General features: G+C 35.3%; 3 protein-coding genes across 10 annotated transcripts; 2 read left to right on the forward strand and 1 right to left on the reverse strand.

Moving 5' to 3' along the window:
• The first annotated feature begins 1147 nt into the window (after positions 1–1147).
• LOC117785946 (putative uncharacterized protein DDB_G0288973) lies at positions 1148–1983 on the forward strand. Its single transcript, XM_034624240.1, has one exon. It carries the CDS (start codon positions 1231–1233, stop codon positions 1465–1467), a length of 237 nt encoding a protein of 78 aa, XP_034480131.1. The 5' UTR covers positions 1148–1230; the 3' UTR covers positions 1468–1983.
• A 2109-nt stretch (positions 1984–4092) lies between these two features.
• LOC117785882 (protein-serine O-palmitoleoyltransferase porcupine) lies at positions 4093–6252 on the forward strand. The gene has a single exon (XM_034624146.1). It carries the CDS (start codon positions 4226–4228, stop codon positions 5813–5815), a length of 1590 nt encoding a protein of 529 aa, XP_034480037.1. The 5' UTR covers positions 4093–4225; the 3' UTR covers positions 5816–6252.
• A 2538-nt stretch (positions 6253–8790) lies between these two features.
• On the reverse strand, positions 8791–24750 carry LOC117785901 (cyclic AMP response element-binding protein B). Of its 8 annotated transcripts, none has more exons than XM_034624177.1 (6): positions 24602–24750; positions 13608–14038; positions 12310–12528; positions 12028–12196; positions 9339–9515; positions 8791–9220 (listed from the first exon to the last, which is right to left on the reverse strand). In XM_034624177.1, exons 2-6 carry the CDS (start codon positions 13926–13928, stop codon positions 9012–9014), a joined length of 1095 nt encoding a protein of 364 aa, XP_034480068.1. In that variant the 5' UTR covers positions 13929–14038; positions 24602–24750; the 3' UTR covers positions 8791–9011. The 8 variants fall into 8 exon arrangements, with proteins under 8 accessions (XP_034480068.1, XP_034480086.1, XP_034480102.1 ...); XM_034624195.1 differs by lacking the exon at positions 24602–24750 and adding an exon at positions 23443–23686; XM_034624211.1 differs by lacking the exon at positions 24602–24750 and adding an exon at positions 14481–15254 and having other exon boundaries at positions 12322–12528.
• Positions 24751–25909: the final 1159 nt, after the last annotated feature.

The following is a 25909-nucleotide window of genomic DNA, read 5'->3' on the forward strand; positions in this document are numbered from 1 at the left end:
GGGTCCTAGGAATCCAAATGCATCATTACTTTTTTGAGTTACAACGATGGTTTCATAAAAAAATTTATGTGAAAAATTTTGATCAAGTGAAACAGTAGAAAAGTAATAATAAAACTATTATCGATTAGATTTTGTACAAATTTAATAATTAAATAATTTTGCAGCCTTCAAAAATTGAGAAAAAAGAAAAACAATCGAAATAATAAACTATTAATATACAAAATTTATTTACAATTTAATGTAATTGTGCAATCAAAAACAAATTTATAATATTCTACTTTCTACGAAAACAAACAGGGACTGCAAATTAAAGTTATGAATTTAAAAATTTTTATAAAATAATTTAAACAATAAATATTATATTATATTTTTATTATAAAAAATTAAAAATAATAATTAATTTCAATTTTTTTGATAAAAATTAAAAATAATTATTAATTTCAATATTTCTTATAAAAATCAAAATTAAAAATTATTTGTCAATTTCTATTATAATAATTGAAGAATAGAAATCCAGTGTAAATATCAATATGTTAAACATCCTTAATATACTTCTTTTAAGTTCGTGTCATGTATCATATGAAAAGTATTGAGTCACACATTATATATATTTGTAGATTTTGGAAATACACCACTTGGCTCAAAGGATATTTACATTAAATTTGTATTCAATTTTTATCTATCAATTTTTATAATAGAAATTGTCAAATAATTTTTATTTTTGATTTTTATAACAAAAATTGAAATTAATAACTATTTTTAATTTTTAATTTTTAATTTAAATATTTTAATATAATAATTATTTTCAATTTTTAAAATAAATATTGAAGTTAATAGTTATTTTTCAACTTTTTTATAAAAATCAGCAAATAATTGTTATTTCATAATATTTATTTTACAAACTATAAATATATAAATATAAATTCATTTCCACAAAACAATTGCATAATTAATAATATTTTTGTAAATTTGTTCTCAATTCCATTGAAATAAGTTGCATGCTTTCTCCTTGTTTTCCCTAAACAATGAATCAGGTAGAGTATACGCTCGTTGCGTTCACTTTGCGTTTGCTCTTTGTGTTTTTGTTTTGGTCATTGACGTGAACGGCGTCGATTCTAGCAAGCCGCACAGTTGCCTGCGGGTTTTCGAGCAAGTCGGAGCAAGCGGAGCGGAGCGTCTGTTGCAGCAGCAACATCACCACTATCAGCAACATATTTTCGCAAGTGCAGAATGCCGTTCCCCATTCATCCGCCCAAGCAGATGCCCTGCCCCCATTGGCAGCACTTTCCAATTAGTCCAGTGGATACGAAACCGTCACCATTTGGCAGCAGCAGCAACAGCAACAACAACAACAATAATAACAACAACAACAACAACAGCAATGGCGTCAATAAACCACCGGAGCCTGTGTCCTATCGCTACTGTGTGCACTGCAAGGCGGCTGGCAAGGACATCAGTAAGGATTAGACGCGACTTTCAGCAACTGCACTCTTTTTCACCTTGAAGCAATCCATTCCACACCATTCATACACACCCACACACGCACAGAAGCATCTCTCAAAAGCCAAGCACTGAAACATTTGTTCCAATCTCAAGTGGATAAGCGATGAGTGCAATTTATAGTTACGTCTAATTACATTAAAGTAAATGTTTTATAAGATTCTCTTCATTACAAGCTCAAAAGTAATTTTTTTGCTGCATTTTAAACATTTTTTCTACAATTGAAAATACTTTTTTTATGACAATATTATAAGCAAAAAATGCGTTAAAACGCAGAAAAATGTGAATTTTTTTTTGTAGTGAAAAGATTCTTTAAGACTCTTTTATCACTTGCTTTGCAATTTGTTTCATGTGCCACAAAATTATAAATAATTTATATTACATTTGTAAAACGTTAATTTTTTTGGTTACTTTTCTACGCCTAAGCTAAGATTTTCTACATATTTTCTAATCTATATTTGGTATAGAAAAAACATAAAATAAAAAAAAAAAAAACGCACGACGCATTTAAAAAACGAGTTTATTCATACAAATACAAACTCATAGATACATTTGTATCTACACACTATACATGCATACATATGTATGTGTTATATGTTTGTGTGTGGAGTTTGTTTTCTTGAGCGGCACACTTTTTTGGGACTTGTTTGTATTGCATGATTGTGTCGGATCGTGTGTTGCTTTTTTATCAGTTTTCAAGGTCAGCACACAGACCATAAGGCAGCAACAACAACAATTTCGTCTATATGTATGTGTGTGTGTGTGAGAGTGATAAGCCTCGAACCTCACAGAACAATCCAGCAATGCTGTCATTTCATTCAGATACATACTACATATTTCGATTTTTAATTGTTGCTCTGTCGCTGTCGCTTCTTCCTCTGATTTCGTTTTCTTTCTTACTTGAGTTAATTGCTAATTCGTTCAGTACTCGACTCACGCAATTGCAATGCAACAAAATGGCCAGATGGGTGGCAAAGTTCAACAAACTTCACAAAGCTCAAGTGCTAAAATAAATACGCACTCCCTCTCATACATATATGTTACATAAATATATTTAAAATCATCAACAAAAATGCCCTCACATCTCACAGTGGGAAAATCGTTCCCGATTCACGAAAATACGAGTATTGAAGCCCCTCTGTGTCTCTCACTCTCTATATAGTACATACTTCGCATTCATATCACAAACAGAAGAAAAAAACTGAAAGTTTATATCTATACTTTGTAGCATTCTCCTATACTTATCACTCTATTGGATCGTATCTTTATAGCTAGTACCAATTCTACCGACAATGGCCCACAAACATACATATTTGTACAGATATGCGAAACTAGAAACTGATATAGCACTAATTAACAGCAGTTTTCCTTTCGCTAGTTGTTCTATTTAACTTTTATACGAGTTTAAACTGTGCGATATGAAAAACGAGCCCCTTAATTAATCGCATGGATAAGCAATATAATTTAATCTTTACAGTGTATTTAACAAGATAGTGATACTCTACACCTTTTTTAAAGTAGTATCTGTAAACGAGAGTATTGATACTACAAGTAGGTTGCGGTAATCACATTTATTAAAGCAACCTATCTTAAATGTTGAACAAGTTTATTATATAAATTATATATAAATTATTATTGATTATAATTTAAAAAATTTGGGAAATATTATTGAAGACTCAAATGTGAATATGTACATATGTTCGTTGTACATTTTGCTCGATAGTCAATAAATTTTTGTGTTAAATTTCGACAATTCTGAGTTGTAACTAATGTAATAAAATGCATTTATACCAAAATATAACTAATTTATTATCCTATAATTCGTAAAAGCTATTTGGTTTTTATTATTATATTTAAAAATAGTAAGACATGATAAAATTTATTTTTCTTCTAAGAACCATAGACAAGAATAATAAAATATATACATTTTTAAAGAGGAAAAAAAAACTTTCTTAAATAACTTTATAAATGCACACTTTAACTGCAAATATATTCTTTATCTGCCTACTTTATAAATAAGCACTAAAATACAGGGTATACATGAGACTGAAAAAAAACGTTCTTAAATTTCAACTTATGCAGGTCGAAACCGCAAATAACGGATGATAATTAAAGTAAAGTACCACGGTTATTAGACAGATTCACAAACATGTGTGGAAGCATTAAAATAATTAATTGTGTTTAAATAAATAAAATGAATAAAATTTAGTTGCAGAATTTGAGTTAATGCAGAAATCCAAACATGTTGCTCTATGCAAAAAAAAGTAAAGTCAAACAGCTGATGAATAGTAAGGGGATTCCTGAAACTGCCATCCATCCACTGGGATCATGTTCAGTAATATTTTATTTGCACTGTTCGGTGAAAAAAACAGATATAATAAAAAAATGAGAAAATTGTAACAAGAATTCTGCAAAAAGGTTCAAAATTCTAGCTTCAATATTAAGAAAAATACATAAAACGATAGATTTTGAATTTAAGATACTAAATCGCACTTTTATCGATATTTTTTGTCTGGGATTTAAGGTTGCCACACCATTTTTGTGTTCAGGGCTGCCAGCTGTTTATTCCTCTACAAAGCTGGCAACACTGCAAAAAGTTTGGCTGCAATTGAAATTGTAGAGCGAAAAGATGCAATTACATTTAAACCGAAAGCGGAACTGAAAAGAATCGCAGTAATCAAATACGTGGCGTGGTGTCCAGCTGGCAGTTGACAAGTGTGATTCGATGGACTATCAGTATTACGACGAGCCGGATTACATAGATGACGATGGCGGCAGCGAGGACATTTATCCAGACCACGAATCTTCGCCGGATCATCGCTACTACCACAATGGCAATGCTTATGAGAATGATAACAGCTTAATGGATCGCTTGGGTGACAGTTATGCCAACTGTATTCTGCCCTCGCTTGGTCAAGTGCTGAGCTACTTGTTGCCGCTCCTGGCTGGTTGCTTGCTCTCTCGACTGTTGACCGCTCTCTATGCGACAACACGACAACAACAACGTCGTGTGCTGTCTCCACTGCATCTCATCAATGCGCTATGTGGTCTGGGTATGCTCTATGCGACGCTGGGTGAGCGCATCTTGCTCCTCCTGCTGCTCAGCGGGATTAGCTATCTGCTGCTGCAGCTGGTACGTCTAAGTCCGGGTCTGGGTAAAGGTCAGCGTGGAGCTGTGACCATTGCTGTGCTCTGCATCGGCAGCCAGTTCATCTATGAGCTGGCCATTTGGCAACAGCGCGAGGATTGGCCCCAACTCCGTGGACTGCAGATGGTCAGCAACATGAAGGTCATCTCGCTGGCATTCGATATGACGGCAACAGGTACGCCGGGATCGTCGGAGTTGCGCATGCCAAGCATTCTAGCCTATCTGGGCTACATTTACAATCCGGCTAGCTGTGTGCTCGGTCCATGGCTGAGCTACTCCCGCTACTTGGACTCGCTATGCCACAAGCCGCACTGGCGACGCAGTCTCCTACAGATGCTGTGCAATGTTTTGCTCTGCCTGCTCGCCTTGAGTGTCTCCAATTGCATAGCGCCCGCCTTGGGTGAACTGCATCTACAGGACCAGGATGAGGTGGAGGCAACTCGGCGTGGTGGCGTCTCCCACTGGCTGCTCATGTACACGGGCGCATTGAGTGTCCGTAGCAGTCATTACTTTGTCAGCTTTCTCAGCCAAGCGTTGTTGGCAGCCGCCGGACAACGACTGGACTCCACACAGCACGCCAGCTCCCAGCTGCTGGGTGATCTCGTGTCGCGTCCTTGGCACATCGAATGGCCGCATTCCCTCAGCGCCTTGGTGCGCTGCTGGAATGTCCCGATGCACGAGTGGCTCAAGCGTTATGTTTATGCCGCATCCAAGCAGCGTTCCAGGCACAACACCATCGTGGCCGTGTTCTGCACATACATAGTGTCGTCGCTGCTGCATGGCATGGATTTGCGCATCTATCTGGTGCTCCTGTCACTGGCCACCTTTGCCGAGGGCGAGACCATGCTGCGTCGACATCTGGCCACGCTCTCCAATGCCTGCGTCGCCGCCAATCCTTGTCCAGGTGCCGAACGGTGTCGCTACACACACTGTCCACGACAGCGTGGCTGGAGATGTTTCAGCTCCTGGCTGGTGGCGTTCACCAATGTGGCTTTTACGCTGCTGGCCATATTCCATCTGGCCTATTTGGGCATTGTGCTGCTGAACGAGACGCTCACCGTGGAGACGGACCACGAGATGCCCTTCATGTTCCATTGGGCAGCAGCTGGATACCTCAGCCACTACATTGGCATCGGCATGTTCATGCTCTATTTGTTCATATCCTAAACGGAATGACTTTCAACTGCATCATCAACATCATCATCATCATCCAAAGACTGCCTAAGAGAGACTGGACCTTGGGCCCAATCCAACCGTGCTCCATGTGATTATTGTAACACTATTCAACACTAATAATAGATGCATACAACGAACATTCAATACCCTACTTAAATACGAGTCCCTCCCTTCACACCTCACATCTGCCATGTGAACACTTGGAGGCGGCCCAAAGCATCCGAACTGATTAACCACTGTGAATCTCTGTATTAACTGTATTTGTATCTTTTTAATTGACTTTTATTTATACAATAAATAAACATACTATGTATTTTATGTACTTTGCAAATGTACTTAACAAATCTATAAAAACTTGCAATTTTTAACAATAAAAAACACAAATCCTTCTATTGTACAGGTAGTACAATGGGATGCACAACTACTAAGCATTCACTACTCATAAATAACAATTTATTCAGATAAAATGGAAATTACTGAACGATATTTTGACGAAATCCAAAAATATATTAGATTTCAGACAAAATTTAACTAGACTATGAAGAGTGAAAAACTATGGACGGATGGATCACAGCTATCTTTCGAGAAAAACATTTTAAGCTCTTTTCCTCGCTCTACAACGTACCTACATATGTTTTAGCCTGGATCTGGTTTCGGTTCTTGAAAAAGAATCTGGTATTATTCCCTGTTTTTGAGCTATAAGGCCCGGAAATCAAAAATTTCTGTCAAAATTGATATTAAAGAACCAAAAAAATTCTTTTTCCTTAAATCTATCACAGAAAAGCCGGCTAAGAGAATAACGTATTTAAAAGTAATTTGCAAATTAATTTTTTGATTTTTTTTTATTGTTTTTTTCTTCATGTAGATTTTTTGTGGTTGTTGTTTTGTTTCTGTTTTCTCATTGAGACAAATATTTATAACAATATTGTAATTTCTACTGCTTTGTTGTTTTTTTTTTTAATTTGTAATTTTTTTTTTTACTTTTCTTTTTGCAATTTTGTTTTCGGCCGTCAGTTTTTTATTTACTTGTTTGTTTTGTTGCTTATGTTTTAAATATTAAAATTACTACCTTAAAAATTATGCAATGACAATAAAAATATTTGTTTTTTTCTGCAACTTTTGCTTTTGTATTTATACCGCGTTTCTGAACTGCTAAAAAGTTTGCAATCTGTTTTTTTTTAATTTTCTTTTTTAATCAATTTATTTTTTGTTTTATATATGTACGTTATTCAGAAATTTTATCGCTTTGATTTGATTTTGACATCAAAAATAGATAGATATATTTATATATATATATACACATATGTACATATATATGTGGTTTGTTTGTTTCGACTATATATACTATATACATATGTATATATATATATTTATGTATATGCATTGATTTAAACTGTGGTTTTTGACATTGTTTCCTCATCCTTTTTTTCTGTTTCCGTTTCTGTTGCACTTCTGTATGGTTTTTGTTTATGTAAAAAAAAGTTCCTATTTGATTTTTTGCATATTCTTCTTTACCATGTTTGTTTACGATTTTGTTTTACATTTTTTCTTTCTTTTCTTTTAATCATTTTTCATTTATAACAACAACTGAGTTGATCACAAGAGATAACGAGAGTTTTTGCTTTATATGTATTTTTTCGTTTTTTTTTTTTTAGTCGCTTCATTTGCATTTCTTTTTACAATTACAAAATATGACGATACTTTCGATGATTTTTTTTTTAATTTTGTTGTCTTCCTTTTATTTTATTTTTGCCTTTGCGAAGCGGACAAAAAATGCAAAACATTTGCAGCTATTAAATTTTAATTTTTTCATTTTCAATTTCATTTTGCTTGCATTTTTTAGCTGTAACGCAAAATCAGTTAAAATACAAATAGTGTACAAATATTCGCTAGCTACATGCATACATATATATACATATGTAGATAGATATATGTATATATACATATGTACATTCATTTATAAATTGTTTTTGAGAAAATAAATTGTGTACTCTATGCTAAGGTGTCGAGAGGGGGGTGAATATACGAGGGAAGGATGTGTGTGTGTGTTTGAAAGAAACGGCCATATTTAAAATTATGTAACAAAAAATTAAATAATTGCATTAAAAACATACATATACAATAATGTATACATACATACATCAAATATACTATACATACATATACATATATCTCTCTTACTCAATTCGTTTCATGTTTTGCACGTTTCTCTTTCTTTCTACAAGTTACAAAACTTCATTTTAATTCATAATTATGCATGTTCTTTGTTTTTCGTTCTTCGCTTTTTTTTTTTGTTTTTATTTTTTTGTGGAGGCTGGTGAGAGAATTTTCCTAAGCGCCGCTTTCAAATTTAACTAAACACGTTTTGTTTCTGTAAGGTAATTTTTTTTTTTAGTTTGTTTTTGTTTTGTTTTAAATTCCAGATTTCAGCTTATCGTATAACAAAGTAGCGCATAATAAAAAAAAAAAAAAAAAAAAAGATACGACTGTAGCAAGTTTTAAAAAATAATAATAATATATAATAATTAATCAACAGTAAAAAGTACTGTGTTGTATAATTTAATTAGCAATAATAACTAAAGCATAAACATAAGCTTTAAAATAATATTACACATTTACGAGTAAATTATAAACATAATTACATTGTGTTTGTGTGTGTGTGTGTATGTGTGTGTCTGTGTCCGTTGGCTGCTGTTGCTTGTTGTTGTTGCCAGCATTTGACCAACAACAAGTCAGCAGCACAGGGATTGGGGGAGGGAAGGGGTGTCTGTATTTGTATGTGTGTAATGGCAACAACAACAACATGAACATATATAGATAAATTATGCTACATATATAGCATTTGTATATGTATGTAGAACATGATATGCGGCTGGCTGCCGTCGTCACCGTCGTTGTCATTGTCGTTGTCATTGTCTTTATCTTTGTCGTTGTCGTTTTCTTCGTCTTCGTCTCTGTCATTGTCCTTGTACTTGTCATCGTCCTGAGCATCGTCGTCGCTGCCAGTCCGCCTTTGTAGACTTAAAGCTGCTGCCGCTGCCAATGCCAATGTTGCTGTTGCCGACGCTGACGCTGACGTTGCTGTTGCCGTTGCCGTTGCCGTCGTCATCGCTGCTGTTGTCGCTGTCGCTGTCGCTGCCGCTGCCAGAACCAAGCGCCGCTGCCCATCCCAGCATCGGCGCCACGTTCAATCGTTCTTGGTCTGACAGTAGAGCTCTTTCAGCGACTTGAGCTCCTCGATGAGCGCTTTGTTTTGGTTCTCTAGCACCGCCACACGATTCTCCAGGCACTTGATGTACTCCTTCTTTTTGCGCCGACATTCGCGCGCCGCCTCTCGATTCTTTTGCAGCCGAATCTCTCGCTTTCGTGTCTGATCCTCCGCAATGCCGCTGTTATCTATACGAATGAGAGACGAAACAGAGCGAAAAAAAAAAAGGAGCAAATTAGTTTGATAATTGTTTTCTTGTCTTATTCTTGTTGTTGTTGTTGTGCTTGTTGCTGTTGCTGCATTTACTGGTATTGTATGGTATCCGATTGGATAAATAGAACGCCGACTCTGGCGTCATATGCAGCAGTGGACTGCTCGATGTGTTGCCGCCGACGCCGACGCCGCCGCCGCCGCCGCCCCCCGTCCCGCTACCAGGCTGCGAGCTGAGAACGATGCCGTCGGACATTTGCAGTGCTGCGCCCGCTGCAGTTTTATTTTTTACATTTTGTTTTTTTTTTTTAAGTGAATTTTGTTTTAATTGGGGTGGGGGGAGTTGGTTGGGGTGGTTGTTGTTGTTGTTGTAGTAGTAGTTGTTGTTGTTGCATTTTTGCATTTTATTTGGTAGCATATTCGCGGCAGTCAAAAAGAAAACGAAAAAAAAAAACAACAATAAAAATTATAAGAAAACATATTTTTTTGTTCGACTTTTTTGTATTTTGTTCATTTTGTGAGTGTCTTGTGAGTGCGAGTGAGCGAACGATCAAACGAACGGGCGAACAGGCGAACGAGCGAGCGAGAGAGAGAGAGTGAAAGTCGATTTTTGTTAGTTGGAGCAACTGCAACGGCGACGGCGACGGAGCGACGTTTGTTATAATTACATATGAACGTATGTATGCATGTGTATGAATGTGGGATGAAGGGGGCGGAAAAGGGTTGTGTGTAGCGGCAACAACAACAACAACAGCAACAGCAACAGCAACAACAGTGAAGCCAATAGGAAGACGCGCGTTAACAAAAACAACAATTATGCACAACATTACATTTGTTGTGTTAATACGTGTATGTATAGTTAGAAAGTGCTTTCACTAAATCAAAACGTTACAAATTTACTCTGACAAATATTCTATTTTTTGTTCTTTGTATTTTATTACTTATTGTGTCAGCTATGTTGTGTGAAAATTTCAGTCTCCTAGCTCTTATGGTTTGGGCTGTGCAGTGATCAGTCAGTCAGTCAGTGAGTTAGTCAGGACAAAGAGTTTTATATATATAAGGGGGTGCCACAGAAAGCGACACTAATCGAAAATCTTTCAAATCTCCATACATTTTTTATTATTCTTGTTGGAATTTAACTACTTATTGAATACATAAAAAAAAAAAACAAATATGTACATTTTCATTTTGTGAAAACACTTTTCTGACAAACTGTATGTTTATGCATGTGTGTGTATGAGAGCCTTGATTGTTTATTGCTATTGTAAATACTATTATATATGTATCAATAAAAGTTCTACTTGGACTTTCCGCAGTGACATTTTCCGTTTACTCTTTATGCATTTTTAAACATTACTTTTGCTTCGACTTTTCGTTCGGCAACAACAACAACAACAACTAATAATGACAAGTGTATATGAGGAATAAAGATAGCGATAGAAAGAGAGATATATAAAGAAAAATACAGGGAGAGAATTAAATACAGCTAACGGTTTAAAACAGCTGCTTTACAACGGCACAAGTGTTTTTATGTGTATGTGTGTGTATGTAATGAAAAGTTAATAAAGTTTACAGAACAGAACAACAACTACCACAACTGCATCTTTGTTAGGCACGGTAAATGACAGATGTAAGTCCACTTATTGATCATACTTATCAATTGATCAATCCAGCCTTAATGACAATGACAATGATCATGCTATTACAAACAGGCTTATGAATGTACATATGTATGTGTATGTACAATTTGTAGGCAAACTGTCGGGAAATTTCGGAATATATAAATGCATATAAATGCTAAACTCTGCCTAGGGACTATTCCTAATGAAAATAGTTAATATCAAACATGTGTACAATTGAACAGTTGAAGTTTTAATTCATCAGAATATCGTTCGATTATATAAAAAGGGTACATACAGTTATCTAAGAAAATGTTTTGATAAAATAAAAAATTCACATGTTTGGTTTCTTAAAAATTCTTAAAAATAAATATCCATAAAAATATATATTTTTTGCAAGGAAAACATATGTTAATTTTTGGTTTTGTCAAAACACTGTCTTCATTAACTGTATTTTAATTGAACTTTGCAAATTGTGTTTTCAACAAGATGATTTGGTTATAACAGTTGATTTCATTATGCGACTGACTCAGCTTCCTGTTTTTATAGGAAATATTACTCACAAATATACATTTTTTGATTTAATTATTTCATTTTAATTTTTAACAGTATTTTTCTGTAAACTCTTAAAATCAAATACTGTCAAATACTATTTCTATTAACTGGAAATAATTACTGTTGTTCGGAAATTATTTTAAATCTTTAACAAAGAACTTTATCATTATCAGTTAATGTATAAAAATTAAATAAAAATGCCTACATCATGATCTTTATTAATGATAATGATTAATGTGAATTAATTTTATAAAAATCACATGTAATCATTTAAATTTCGTACTAAAAATGTATTTATGAAAATTTTAAAAATAAATCATTTTAAAATTATCTTTCTCTTGTATGTATATTCCGTGTCATAGATTTTTTGATTTAAAAAATTCCTTATTTTATATCCTGTTCATTAATCTATTCTTAAATGGGAATTTAACTATCAGCTGGTGCCTTGGACAGATTGATACAAAGAGCGAGAGAAGATTTGATAGAAACGCAGAGATAGGGAGACAGAGATAGGGGAAGGGGAAAGCAGTTAGGCGTTCAGCGTTGGTTAAACAGAAAACGATAAAAAAAAAAACAGAAAGAAAGAAAGAAAGAATAATTACAAAAATTACCGCTTATATCGGGTCCACTGATTTCGGTGAATATCTTATTGTACGATGGCCTTCGTGTCAGATTACTGCGATGATGTTGCGAATCATCGTCCGATAAACTCTCATCGCTATCCTCCGGATGCTGTGTATTCGGTTCGGGTTTGATCTTACATTGAAAACTTGGAGGGATCTGAAATATTTAAGTGCATTATCAAATATCTGTATGTATACATATGTAAATGTATATTTTATTTAACATTAAATGCATGGAATGTGATTGTGATTTCGCTGAATGCTACGCACTTTGTTACGCACTTGCACTGCATTGCCCGTGGCCGTATGAATGACCGTTGTATTTGCCGGCTTTGTCACATAGACCACATTTCCGCCTCCTTTGTGCATCGCTGATGCGGCGGCCAGCGCCTGCTGTTGTTGTTGTTGTTGCTGGTGCTGTTGTTGTTGTGTTCCCGCGGCAGTTTGTATGACACCCGAGTGATTGGCCGCCTGTATCACGGATTGTACCTGTCAAATACAAAATATAGTTAGTCACAATCTGATAATTTGAAGTTCCTTCAAGGCAAAGGCAAAGAATATGCATCTATTTTGTAGAAGGACAAACCCTAATCATTATCCAGTATAAAATATATTTTATTCTTGTTTATAACTTTCGGAAGTGAATATCTTTAACCTGCTTGAATTTAATTTTGGTGCAAGGTTGCTGATTGAATTCAATTCGAGTTGTGGAATTTAAGTCCGATTAAGTGAAATACTATATCTTTTCAATTATAAACCTAAATTCAACGTTAAGATTTACATTTATTAAATGCTATAAAATAAAAAGTACAAACCGAAACAGGCCTAATCATATTTTGTACTGGAAAATGATTTAATTTTTACATGCTATTCTTGTAACTACACTAAATCAATTACAGCACAGTATATTATAAAAAAATTACATACATTAAATTAAAATTATTAATATATTACTTAACTTAATTTTCGTGATAATTTGAAAGCAATATACAAAAAAATATAATTATAATAATAATAAAGTTAAGAAGCCTAATTGACCAACATTGTGACATGTAAATCTCTAAAGATACAGATGGCATTAATATTAATTCTATAAGGAAGTTTGAAATTGACTATAAAGAATTTGTCAATAAGTACATATTTATTGATTGATTCTGGTTTCAAAAAACAAACCGTTATTTAACAAAATGAAATTGAAATGTTTTCAAGTTTTTTTTTTTAATAAAATGGCAAAAATTAAAATGATCATATTTTTGTATAAATTTCAATTTCGATTTGAAAGCCAAAGCCCGATTCAATCAATCTCACTCTAAATTTTTCTAAGATTTGATAAACTTATACTTTGTTAAGGTTATGCCAAATATGCTCTTAATTCTAAATATAATCAATAGTTATTTATAATTGAATAATTTGCAGAAGGAGTCTAAGAGTATGTTTATCAAATCTTATAATAAATCTGACAATAAGGATAAAAGTTGAGTTTGTATTCTAGTGAGAATGGAGAAAAGGGGAGAGATCGTAAGAGAGAAAGAGAGGGGGCGGGGGAGAGAGAGGGAGGGTAAACTTACCTGTAGGCCGTGTTGTGTTAGCGCCTGTAGGGGATATTGTTGTATATTGCAATTGGTTGTGGTCAGCACGGATGCCGCACCGCTGGCATTGTTTGTGTTGGCCGTCGCCGTTGTACTTTGCTGGTTCTGTGATTGCTGTTGTTGCTGCTGCTGCTGTTGTTGTTGTTGTTGTTGCTGCTGCTGCTGTTGTTGTTGTTGTTGGCCGCCTGTTGCTGCCGCTGCGGCTGCTGCGGCGACGGCTGCTGCTGCTGCCGCTGCGGCGACATCAACGCTGACATCGTTGGAGGCCGAGTTGCCGTTCTCCTCGACGATGCTGTCCATTTTAGCGATATTCAGCAGCACCGTTACGCTCTCCGATAAGTGCTTCAGTTTGGCGTCTTTTCCGTTTCAATTTTGCCAGTTTGAAGTTGAATGTTGTTGCTGGACGATGACTGCAAACAGCAAAGAGAGCAAGCGAGCAGGCAGACAGTCAGATAAATGAAAAGAGATAGAGAGAGAAATGTGCACAAAATTGGTTTCATTGGATTTTGGTTACAATATTGTTTGATATTGCTAATTGCTAATTGTTAATTGTACATTGTACATTGCAGCAACAATAACAAATGCAAACACACACACACACGCACGCACACACATGTCACTGTCACTGCTGTTTGGTGGTGTTGCCTCAACTAGCTTCAACTGTTGTTTGGTTTGGTTTGTTTTGTTTGCTTGCTACAAAAATGACGACGACAACGACAACACAACAACAACAACAGCAGCAGCAACAACAGCAATGACCATACCGTCTCATCTGTTGTGTGTATTTTTATGAAATGACGTCATGACGACGTTGTGTTATAGGCAAACACAAAAAAAAAAATTCAAACTTACTTTCTGATGACATCACTAAAAACGTTGCTGCTCCTCTCGTTGTTGTTGTCGCTGTTGCTTTTGTTTTTGCTCTTGCTATTTCTCTTCCTCTCTCTGCGCGCGCTAGTAAGTGTGTGTGCGAGTGAGTGAGTGTGTGTGTGTGTGCGTGCGCGTTTGTATGTGTGTTTGTGTCGCGTTGCGCGCTGTGCTGGCAACTTGTTGAAAAATTCAACTGTACGCACGCCACACACTAGAGCCGAGCGCAGCAGAGTCGCTTGTTTCACGATTCTACGTAGCTGATTGCTGCTGGCACATTGCTTTTGACCGCGATTTAAGCTCCTAAATATTCTGTACGAGCAACGGCAATTCTTGTTGTGGGTGTTTTATTTGGGTGGCAGGCTGGCGAGAACGATGGCAAAACACTTTTCACGCAGTTGGCAGCACGCGCGCACAACAGCACACAAAAATTTTCTGCTGTTATCGTTGCTTACGTTCTTTTCTCATTTTCTCATATTATGCCGTTTTGTTTGTCAGCTGCCCTGGTTGATGTTAGAATGCAAGGACACAATTTGTTTATTGCTTCACTTGCACACATGCGTTTCAGCTCACATTTAATTTTTAACTCGATTTTATTGATCAGTTTCTTGGCCCTTTTTTGCGCAAAATTTATTTTGTATTGCTCACTCGCTCGCTCGCGCTGCTTCACTGCCTTTAGTACTGGCGCAAACACACACAGAGGCACACACACACATACACCCACCGAGAACACGCACTCAAAACACACATATGTGTGCGCACGCAGCGACGACTCGTTTTACACTTGAGCGCTGCCAGATAGTTTTCATTTATTTAACACAAACGAAATTCTCCCCAATTATTCAAATAAAATACATCGAGTTACACAAAAGACAAATTGAACGGATGTCATGAATATTTTATAAGTTGATTATAATAATAATTAATACTTTATTACCTAAATGATAGCAGTGGAAAAGCGCGCGCGGACATTGCACAAAGCTGGCAGCACTAGCAACAGCTGTTTGTTCGTGCGACACTGCTGACACCAGGGCTGCAGCGAAATATAATTCTGGCGGTCGATAATTTGATTTTGAACACCAATTGGTCATCAACAATAATAAGTTGAATCAAATAGTCAGCTGTAACAGCTGCCAGTAAATTGGTAATTTGTGTCATTACTAAAATAGTTATTGGAAAGTTGTTTTAACTGCTATTGCTTATTCATCAATGGCGATTCAATGTGCTGACGATCACAAACTGATAGAAAATGAAAGTAAAGCCAAAAGCAGAAGAGGAACCAGGCATCCCCTAAAAAAGGGCAACACTTGACTAACTTTTATGAAAAATCCGAAGCGCATTCAATTTAGAATTAGTTTCTGACGACCAACTGACGCCCACTAATTGCTCCAAAGCACGCACACTTGGGCATATCCCACGGTGACATATATCAAGTTTATACGGCAGCTAATCATGATTTAGTTAAAATCAGTTTGATATACAACACATTCTTAAAGGGTTTATATATGCGGTGTACCTTAACTCGATTTCATTTAAAGCGACTCAAGCTGTTGTATAAACTTGGTATCTTCTGTTTGTGATTCTCGCTCCATTCACTAGCTCCACAAACCGCCCAGCTGTCTGTGAGAGTCAGAGAAAGAGGCAGACGGAGACTGTCTCCCTCTGACTGACTAACTGACTCAGTGCATGCTTTCATTTGTTGTATTTTTTTGCTGCTGCTTTTACTGTTCTTGCTCTTTATGTTGTCATTTTTTGCATGCAAGGCAAAAGGCCACTAGGCAATATCATAAACAAAATTTGGCGAAATCAAGGCAGAAAAACTCCTTGAAAAAATCACAATGTACATATGTCTACATATATATATAGACACACACACATCCTCACATGCACACACCTACAAATTTATTTTGTTTTATCAGCTGAGGCTAGAGAAATGAGAGCGTGACGTCACCACGGGAAACTAATTCATGGATACAGGTAAACTATGAGACTGAATGAATTTTATGATTCTTTAAATTTAATTAATATAAATAATGTATAAGCAATCAATTTACTCCAAATAAGGCAATTAAAGCGAAACTAAAAAATATCCGTGACAATTAATCTAAAATATCCATGAAAACCTGGTTAGACATGTTTCACATTGCGTCTCATATTCTGTGACAATTTGTGACAGACGCAGCACATAAATTGTGCGTCACAGCGTCATACGAATGTTCACAGAAAATGAAAAGGCTAAAGGCCGGAATCGAGTAGACCAGAAATTTCCGCCGGCGAAAAGTTTTTTATGGAATAGTTGTCAAATTCTTCTTCTCTTTACGGCCCGTTTTTTTATATGGAGTCTAGACCTACCAGAACGTTTTCTGGTCTACTCGATACGGGCCTTTAAAATTAATTTCTCTATTTTTTTTCACTGTAACTTATGAATAAAACTTTGTCCCTTCAGTAACAAATGGTTTAAAATACTTGTGCCAAATATCAGTGATGTAAATATCGCCCATCTTTAAGTTCACAGACTCCTTTTACTTAAAAACTTATGTCACCGATCTTCAGCCGTGAAGTCTATGCGAGATATATACAAACATATGTAAATGGGGTTTGCATTCAAAAACGACATTTTGCTCAAAAATTTAACATACACAGTCATACGCGCAAACATACATATGTACACATACAATACCCTGTGGTTCGGATGACCGGAGAAAACCTAGGGAATTGGTGGTAGTACATAGTAGCACATGGACCACTTTCATATAAATTTTCTGACGAATTGGTTCACTACATTTCAGCAAAACGTACCGATACCTTTAGCTAGTAACTTTCCGAGTACCAAGTGGGACGAACAATCGTTAGGACGTTGTAGATGGGTATTTCGCTAAAACAAAGTAACTATTGCAAATAAATAAAAAAAAATAAGTAGATTTTTAATTTACTATATTTTCTTGTTTTTTACTTTAATATATATTATATTTATGATTTTTTTTCTGAATTAAAATTTCAATTCTGCCCGTGTCGGTATTCGAACTCCCATTTTACTGAAGACTGAAGCGGCGACTCTAACCACTGCGCCACTGACCATCATTGAATTATGACTTGATAAAACTAAGATAAAATGCGCCAAATAAAACGTGCAAAAACAAGCGGACACAGCAGAGAAATCTCTCTTCGTTTTTGTTCGTTTTCTTTGCGTATCTTTTGCTTGCACTGTTTTTCGTTATTTGCCTAGCGCCCTCTGCATTACTTGAAGCTAACGACTGGTAGGCTATTTCCACGACCATTCACATTTGCCACATTTGCACACATTTGAATGTGGCTCATTTTTGGCTTTCCACGACCAAATGTGAAACTGTTAAGACATTTGACATTCACCCAAAGAAAATCAGCTGTTCGGTTTTTGTGCACAAATTATAAAAAGCTAAAAATAACTACATTTCTATATTTATTTTGATATTATAATTGGCGCAAATTTAATGCCTACCGTTTTTATTGAAGAAAACAGCTGGTTAAAGTGATAATTGCTTTTTTTCTTGAATTTATCGATAAAACTCAGGCGTTCGATAAAAAACTACTGAAATTCGCCGGGGCGAATGGCAAAAATCTTAACATTCATTATGAATGAGCCAAAATGTTCATTCGGAATTTGTACTGAAATGAAGTCCACGCTCGGGCTGAATGATGAAAATGGCGTCGAATGTGCCAAATGTGCTGTCGTGAAAATAGGCTATTAGCTAACTACCAGTGATGCATCACGGGAGTAGAATTTTCCTAGCACCTCTGCATTACTTGAACCTAACGACTTAGTTAGCTACTAGTGACGCACCACGGGGCTAGCACTGGGTGATGCCTCAACACCAGCCGAACCGCAGGGTATTTATAGTTTATGCATGTGTGAGCGCTACAACGAATTGCAAATACAAAGCGAACAATGTCAATGATTGGCAATTAAAATACGTCAAAACGTTGCAATATTCTATTGTTATTGTTATTGTTGCAGTTGTCCTTCGCTTGCCGTCAGATTGTAAAGTCGCGCTTCAAGGAAACGGTCTTTTTTTTCGCAGCTGATTAAAATTGCGTTGTTGCTGTTGCTATTAAATTGTTTGTTGCTGCAGATAATGTTGAGCACTGTCACTGCACACGCTGCAGAGACAGACAGCATAAAACATTAAGCACAGTGACGGCGCTGTTAAAATGACGGCAAATTTAACGACACGACGGTTCGAATGAAAGAGAGAGGTACGCTGATTCACTCCAAAATTATTGTTGTTTTTGTTAAAGATGAGCGCGTGACACGCACATGCACAGCGTAAGAAGCTGACTGCTTATCTTTTTATCACACACACCACACAGTCAGCATTTATTCAGTCGTACTCTCAGTTCTTGTTTAATTTTAACGGCTATTGTAGGTCATGTTTTTACAGTAAAGTAAAATTTGTTGTTGTGCAGAAGATAAGCGCAGCAAAAAACCATTTCTTATAATTTTAGTTTCATACACTTTTTTCTTATCATTTACCAATAAAACTATTTAATTATGTTTTAAAACGTATTGCTAATATAATGACTTAAGCATAGAAAATACTTCTTTTTTTTTAAGTGCGGGGTCTTAAAACTAACCATTATTTTGCAAACTAAAGGATCTTTAATTAGTTGTGTTTAATTTTGAAAAAAAAAAATACTAAAGAAATACTTAAATAATAAATGAAATTGTATGTAATAAGTTCAAAAATTGGGCTACCAACCTGCATTAAAAACATTTTGATAACTCTTTTAGTTTGGTTGTTATGCCTGATGAAATATCTGATGATGCTGGTTGAAATAAGCTGTAAGCCACTGTAAAATGTACAGTGTACATACGTATGTACATACTATACGTAGGAGTTTTGCAGGATACACTTGAAGTGTGAAAAAATCAAGGAAATTTTGTATACAACTTGCGTGCGTCACGCGCTCACCTCTCGCCTCGAGTTATCTGGCGTGAATCAGTGTACCTTGGTATTTCTACCTCATACATCCTCGTTAATAAAGTTTATAAGGCAGCTAAACCTGATTTAACCATAATCAATTTAACTTAAACATTTTTAAAAGTGCCTATAGCAGTCACTTACAATTTAAACTGATTTCAAAAAAGAACGGCGGTTTTAAAAAGCAAGTAGTGAAGCGTCTTAAGCCGCCGTATAAACTTGATAATTGTTTAATAGCGGCTCTGTATGTGGTTTACACATAGACATACATACATACAAACATACAGTGATTGAGTCAGTAAAATTAATTTGTTGACCTCTCTATCGTCTGCACACTGTGATTAAGTCACGCAACCATCTCTAAATACTGTAAAATGAAAAATGTAAAATGTCACCACAAGCAAGTGAAGTTTGCTCCGTTGTCCATCGTGCACCCTGCACACCCTTGCCACCTCGTTACAGTTATGGCAACACCCCCGCAATGTCGCGCTTTGTTTTGTGTGCTGTGTCGGGTTGTGCTTATCAACTGTGTTTAAAGCGCAACTCTAAAATACTTGTGGTGTGCATTCAAAAAGGTAATTGACACCGAGAACCTGAACAACACTAGCGTGAATGACGAAGGCGAAGACGAACACAAAGGCGCAAAGTCGAAAAGCTGAAAGCATAAATATGAATCTGGCAACGTCATTGACATCATCGTCACCAAACACGCGCCACATAAAACGATGTCGTTCATGTTGCTACGAGTATTATTATTATTATTAATATTATTGTTTCTGTTGCTGCTGCTTTTGATTTTTGACATTAGCAATAAAGCTGCAACAAGCAAAGCCGCAGCAACATTTGCTTGCCTGCTGCACTTTAATCAATTCCAATCAGTCGCATTTCGTTATTCACATTTTGCATTTCGCTTTTCGATTTTCGCTTTTGGTCTTTGGGCTTTGCTTTCTTCTTCTCGTGCACGCAAAATCTGACGTCAGCAATATTTATTTTTAAACCATCTCTCATGCATTGCATTTTAAGTACTTATGTATGTATGTATGCATGTGTATGCTCATACATATGTATGTATCCACATAGATATGCTTGTGTATTTGCTTCTCTATTTGTCTTTATTAATTAAAACTTAATGAATGCGCAACAACAATAGAAATTCAGCAACTGTTTGTAGATAGCAAGTTTATACGGCAGCTTAACTCGGCTTAAAATAAATCGAGTTAGACTGCATTCTTTTAATGCGATTTAACGCAAGAAGTGATTAAGCAAAGTTTTTTAAGTCGCTTTAAATTGCTTTAAATGCTTTTAAATATATTTTAAAATCCCAAATTATTACTTCCATTACATCACAAAATATTAAAATAAAAACACTCTTACAACAGAAACACGCTATACACTATATAGCACATCCAATATTATAAAAACTAAACTTATACTCTTCTTCATCTCAAATTATAACTTTCATGACATCAAAAAATAAAAAAACACTCACAACATCGTACGCCCAAATATTTAAAAATAATGAGAATAATAATGATACAATTGTTATTACAATACAACTCAACTAAAGTTTATTGTAGATTCATATTATAAATATGTAATTATGTAAAAATAAAAAATAAATTAATACAAAATCAGTTGATTCCCTAATACAACATATACAGGGGTGCCACAGAAACCAAAAATCTCCCAAAAATGTATGGAGATTTGGAAGATTTTCGGTTGGTTTCGTTTTCTGTGGCACCCCTGATATTCTCTAATAATACCTATGCAATATATGTTACAGTCATATAGTGAATGAGAACTCAATAAGAACATAAACAGATGTCAGCAGTAAACGCGTATAAGTCAAATCTATTTCCGTTAAATCGGGTTAAACTGTCTTATAAACTTGGTGATAATAAATGGGAACGGCGAAGAGAGTGCGTGTGGTGAATATGCATGTAGTGTGTGTGGGAGTTAGACGCTACAGGTGCTGCTGTCAAAGTTCGCACAGTTTGGCAGCTAACATTGTTTTATTTTTATACCCTGTGGCAATTGGACTTGGATCGTGTTGCACACAGCCGCCGAATGCCTTTGACTGTTTATGTATTTACATACCACACATTGAGCCTCTTTTCCATGTTGTCAACCTTATTGCGGATTATCAGCTAGCGGTAATTTGATAATACATACATACATATGTATGTGTCTACAACCGTTAAGCGTCTTCATGTCACGAATCTAAACACAACATGCATACATATCCATACGAATACATATGTACATGTCTGCGTGTGCGTTTGTGTGTTGCTGTTATCAGTTTGGGAGGCTTGTTATCAGCATTGGATTTAGTTGGTGGAAATGCATGGCATAAAAAAGCAGTTCAACTACGCAGCTCAGTGTTGACATGTTGCAGCTTCAGGTTGAAATATATGTACATTAGTACATACAGTTAGACAAGTAACAGTTTTTACTAAAAATATAGTAGTTAAGGAATTCCCAGAAAAAGAATTTTAATTAAATTAATATAGAATATAGAATTTAAGCTATTCGTATGAAAACATTACTATTTATATGTTAATCCCAGCAAATATTTCTCAGCATACTCCTTGATTTTGAACAGGTTTTCCGTTTCATTGGAAAACTATAATCCCTTCAATCTCTCGTTTCTCTCAAGTTACAAAATTTACGTCAATTGTAAGCTTCCAACAAAAACTTTGGGAATTCGCGGAATTTTGTACACCTCGTCATATCAGTTTGTATCGATAAGGTATTAGCTTTGCACGTGTAGATAGTTGTGCATACTTAAATTGGCCTTCAATATGTATGACTAATGCGTAGTATGTGCCATAAATGAATCCTGTATAAAACAAAACTAGTTATAAATGCAATTATAACTGCGAAACTTTTGAGGAAACTCCTTGTTGTGATAGTGCATCACAGTAAACAAGACATACACTTTATGGTACGAGTATCACAATTTGAGTTTAATGCATACTTTGCGTTTCCCCAGGGAAATTCCTTATGAAATTCAACCCCAAATCAAAGTTTAATACGATACAGTCGCTATGCAGTATATTCATATAGTATTCATGGAAAATGTACTGTATTTTGATTTTTGTTTACAAATTATGTTATTATACATGTTATCTGACGTTCGAAATTCTGTCAACTTTCAATAAATTTCTAATGCCAATCAATAAGACCCAATCAATAGCGTTGATACCTCTCTGTTGACTGCAGGGAGCAAATACGCTTCACTTGATAACTAAGTTTAAGCTTGAACTATTTGAAGCGTGATAAATTAATTAGTTTCTATGAAGCTGTCACCCATTGTGAATTTAATTATACAAAGGTTTTTTCTCTGTCTCTCGCTCTTTTTAAGTATTTATACCCGTTACTTGTAGCAGAAAAGTGTATATTAAATTCTATAAAGTAGCGATGTAAAAATGCATCTAAATATGCCAATTGCTTTTTCACATTAAAATTGTTTCTTTTTTTTATCAAACTTTTTGTAACTTTATGTATTATTTTTTGCTATATCGACAACTCGGTTCTTATTTGTCGGTCTTAAATTGCGATATAAAACGCGATTAAAAGTTTGTATACTCGTATTACATTTTATAAAGCTTATATCTTCCTGATAAGTCATATTCGTCTGTATGAAAAATCTTTCACACCATAAGTTTTTAAGATAGAATTCTGACGAGTGAAAAATATTCGCCATTATAATGATCAGTCGTCCTAATCGCATCAAGATCGGTTAAGCACAACGGTAATTTTAAGTTTTTAAAGCATGTCTTAATATATGAAGACTTTTAAATATTTAAATAGAGTAACGGGTATCTTAAAGTCGGTGACTCTATAATATCGTTCTTATTGCTTTTTGTTGCAATTGTTGTAGGCATTAAAAATCAGTTAACGCCTCGATAGGAGTCATTAAGTACACACCCCTGACTAGTGGTCAAGCCACTCCTTCACCCGCCTCTAAACATACATATGTATCTTACCCACTGTTTGGCGCTGATGTTGTTGTTTTGGTTGTTATTGTTGCTGCTGTTGCTGCTGCGCTGACTAATGACAATGAAATCCGCCACGAAGGAAGCAAAAACAAATTTTGCGTAACTGCTAAAAATTTGTAATTTTTGCAAGCCTCTTAATGAGATGTTTTAACAACAATATATGTATGTACATATGTACATAAATAAATAACAACAAAAAAAGACAAAAAAAAAAAGTAAGCGTGAAAGAAAACAAACAGCTTTTGTTGTTGCACTTGTTGTTATTGTTATCGTTGTTGTTGCTTTTGCTTTTGAGCGCTTTGCGTTGTCTTTTCTTTTCGTTTCGTTTCTTTTTGTTTTGCTTCTTCTCTTTTCGTTTTCTTTGCGTTGCGTTGCGATTACGTCAAGATTTTTGTTGTTTTGCCGATTTGTATTTGATTACAATACATTATATGAATGTAATATACATATGTACATATATATATGTACATGCCTCGAACATATACATACGTCTGTATTTATATTAATACGTATACAGTGTACTGTGCTTGTTGTTGTTCTTGTAAACAGTTTAACGCTCTTACACTGACAGGCAGAGAGAAATAATAGAGAGCGAATAAGCGCAAGAGAGCCGATATAATTATTACTTGTGTTGTAATATACCAAATATACCAAATAGCCGCATAAAAACACAAGTATGTATGTACATATTTAAGTTTTATACATACATACATAAATACCTACATAGTTTTTACGTATACTCAATATTTAAATACCGTTATGCTCTCGCTATCTTTCTCTTGCATCTATCTATCATTGCAAGTTGTGCTCAGGTTAATCACACTCTTGTAAAACGAATTAATGAGATGAATTAAATTGTTTAACACCAAAAAATTTTTAATGCTAACAGCGTGCGAATAAATAAATATATGTATTGTATGTACATATATTGTATATATAAATGTTTATTTATATGTATATGTGTATATATAAAATAGCACACACTCACACACTCACAATTGTGCATATAGTAAATAGAGGCATTAGAATAAGTGTACTTGTTGTTGTTGCTGCTGTACAATACTGTTATATTTTTTTGGCGCTCAAAATTGTACGCGCTTCTTCTTCTTCTTATTGTGCTTAAACTTTAATGGGCCGCACTCGTCACCTTTTGTTGTTTTTATAGTTGCTGTTGCTGTTGTTGTTGCTGCTGTTGTTGTTGTTGTGGGTGTTGTTAGAATTGATACTGCTGCCGGCGCACTCGATGACGCGACAACGACGCGACCGACGACGAACTGAGAATTGTGCTGCTTGTTGCTGCTTTGGGGGCTGCCGCTCGCTGCTCGCTGCTGCCTCTGACGCCGCTTTACGTAGCTAAACTGAAAAGCAATACTGACGCCGCTGACTGACTAAGCGGCCACGACGCGACTACAACGACGACGACAATGTATGTATGTACGAGTAAATATGTATGTTTGTACATACATATATGTACACACTTCGATGTCGAAGTAGCCGCAGCACACGTCACCAGCAGCAGCAGCAGCAGCGGCCGCGTCAGCGTCAGCGTCAACAGCGGCAGCGCCAACATCAGCAGGCGATTAGCGATGAGCGCGTGTTCGCGCATAAAATTAATGTTCGTGCGTGTTAAGCTCACATTATTATAATGAATACTTTTTGTTATTACATATTATATGTAGTAATTAATATATTATTTGTTTGCATATGTAACAGGTTTTAATTAATAACACAGAACTACTACTTCAACAATATCCCACAAAAAAAACTCTACACGAGGTAAAAGTCTAGTGACGAAAGCAATTTCTAGCCCCAAATTAATCAAAAAAAGCGAAAATTGGCATTCGGCACTGCGCAAAAAGTAATTTTTATGTACAAAGAAGCTCACCCATTTTACTCACAGTGCACAATGCCAATTTTCGCCTTTTTTTTTTTTTTTATTAATTTATATTTTTATTTAAAATTTTTAGATTAAACTGAATTTTGTTCGTCACAAAATTGGATATCAGAAATTTTGGGGCTAGAAATTGCTTTCGTCACTAGACTTTTACCTCTTGTAGCGGTTTTTTTTTTTGTGGGATTTGATTTTCTAAATTATTTTTATAACAAGATAATTTAATATCGGGAAATAATACCGGAACCGAAACCGTAACCGAAATAAATAATTTTATTTTAACCGAAAACCGAAACATTTGTAACGGTACGCTTTCGGTACACATTATTTTGTAAATAAGATGTTCTAATTTTTTTAATTCAATTCACCCGACTGGTTCAATTCGAGTGAGTCACAGCATACACAAAAATACTTAAAAAAAAAGAACGATCATGCCCATAATTATTAGAATGAGTCACGAAAGATAGACATTAAAAGATATCTATAATAAGATCAATAATATTCGACGGCCAAACGATATGAGAGATAAGATTGTCCTTCAGCCGTGCTCGGCATGCGCTCATC

The sequence above is a fragment of the Drosophila innubila genome, chromosome X (assembly GCF_004354385.1).
Source record: "Drosophila innubila isolate TH190305 chromosome X, UK_Dinn_1.0, whole genome shotgun sequence".
Lineage (NCBI taxonomy): Eukaryota > Metazoa > Arthropoda > Insecta > Diptera > Drosophilidae > Drosophila > Drosophila innubila.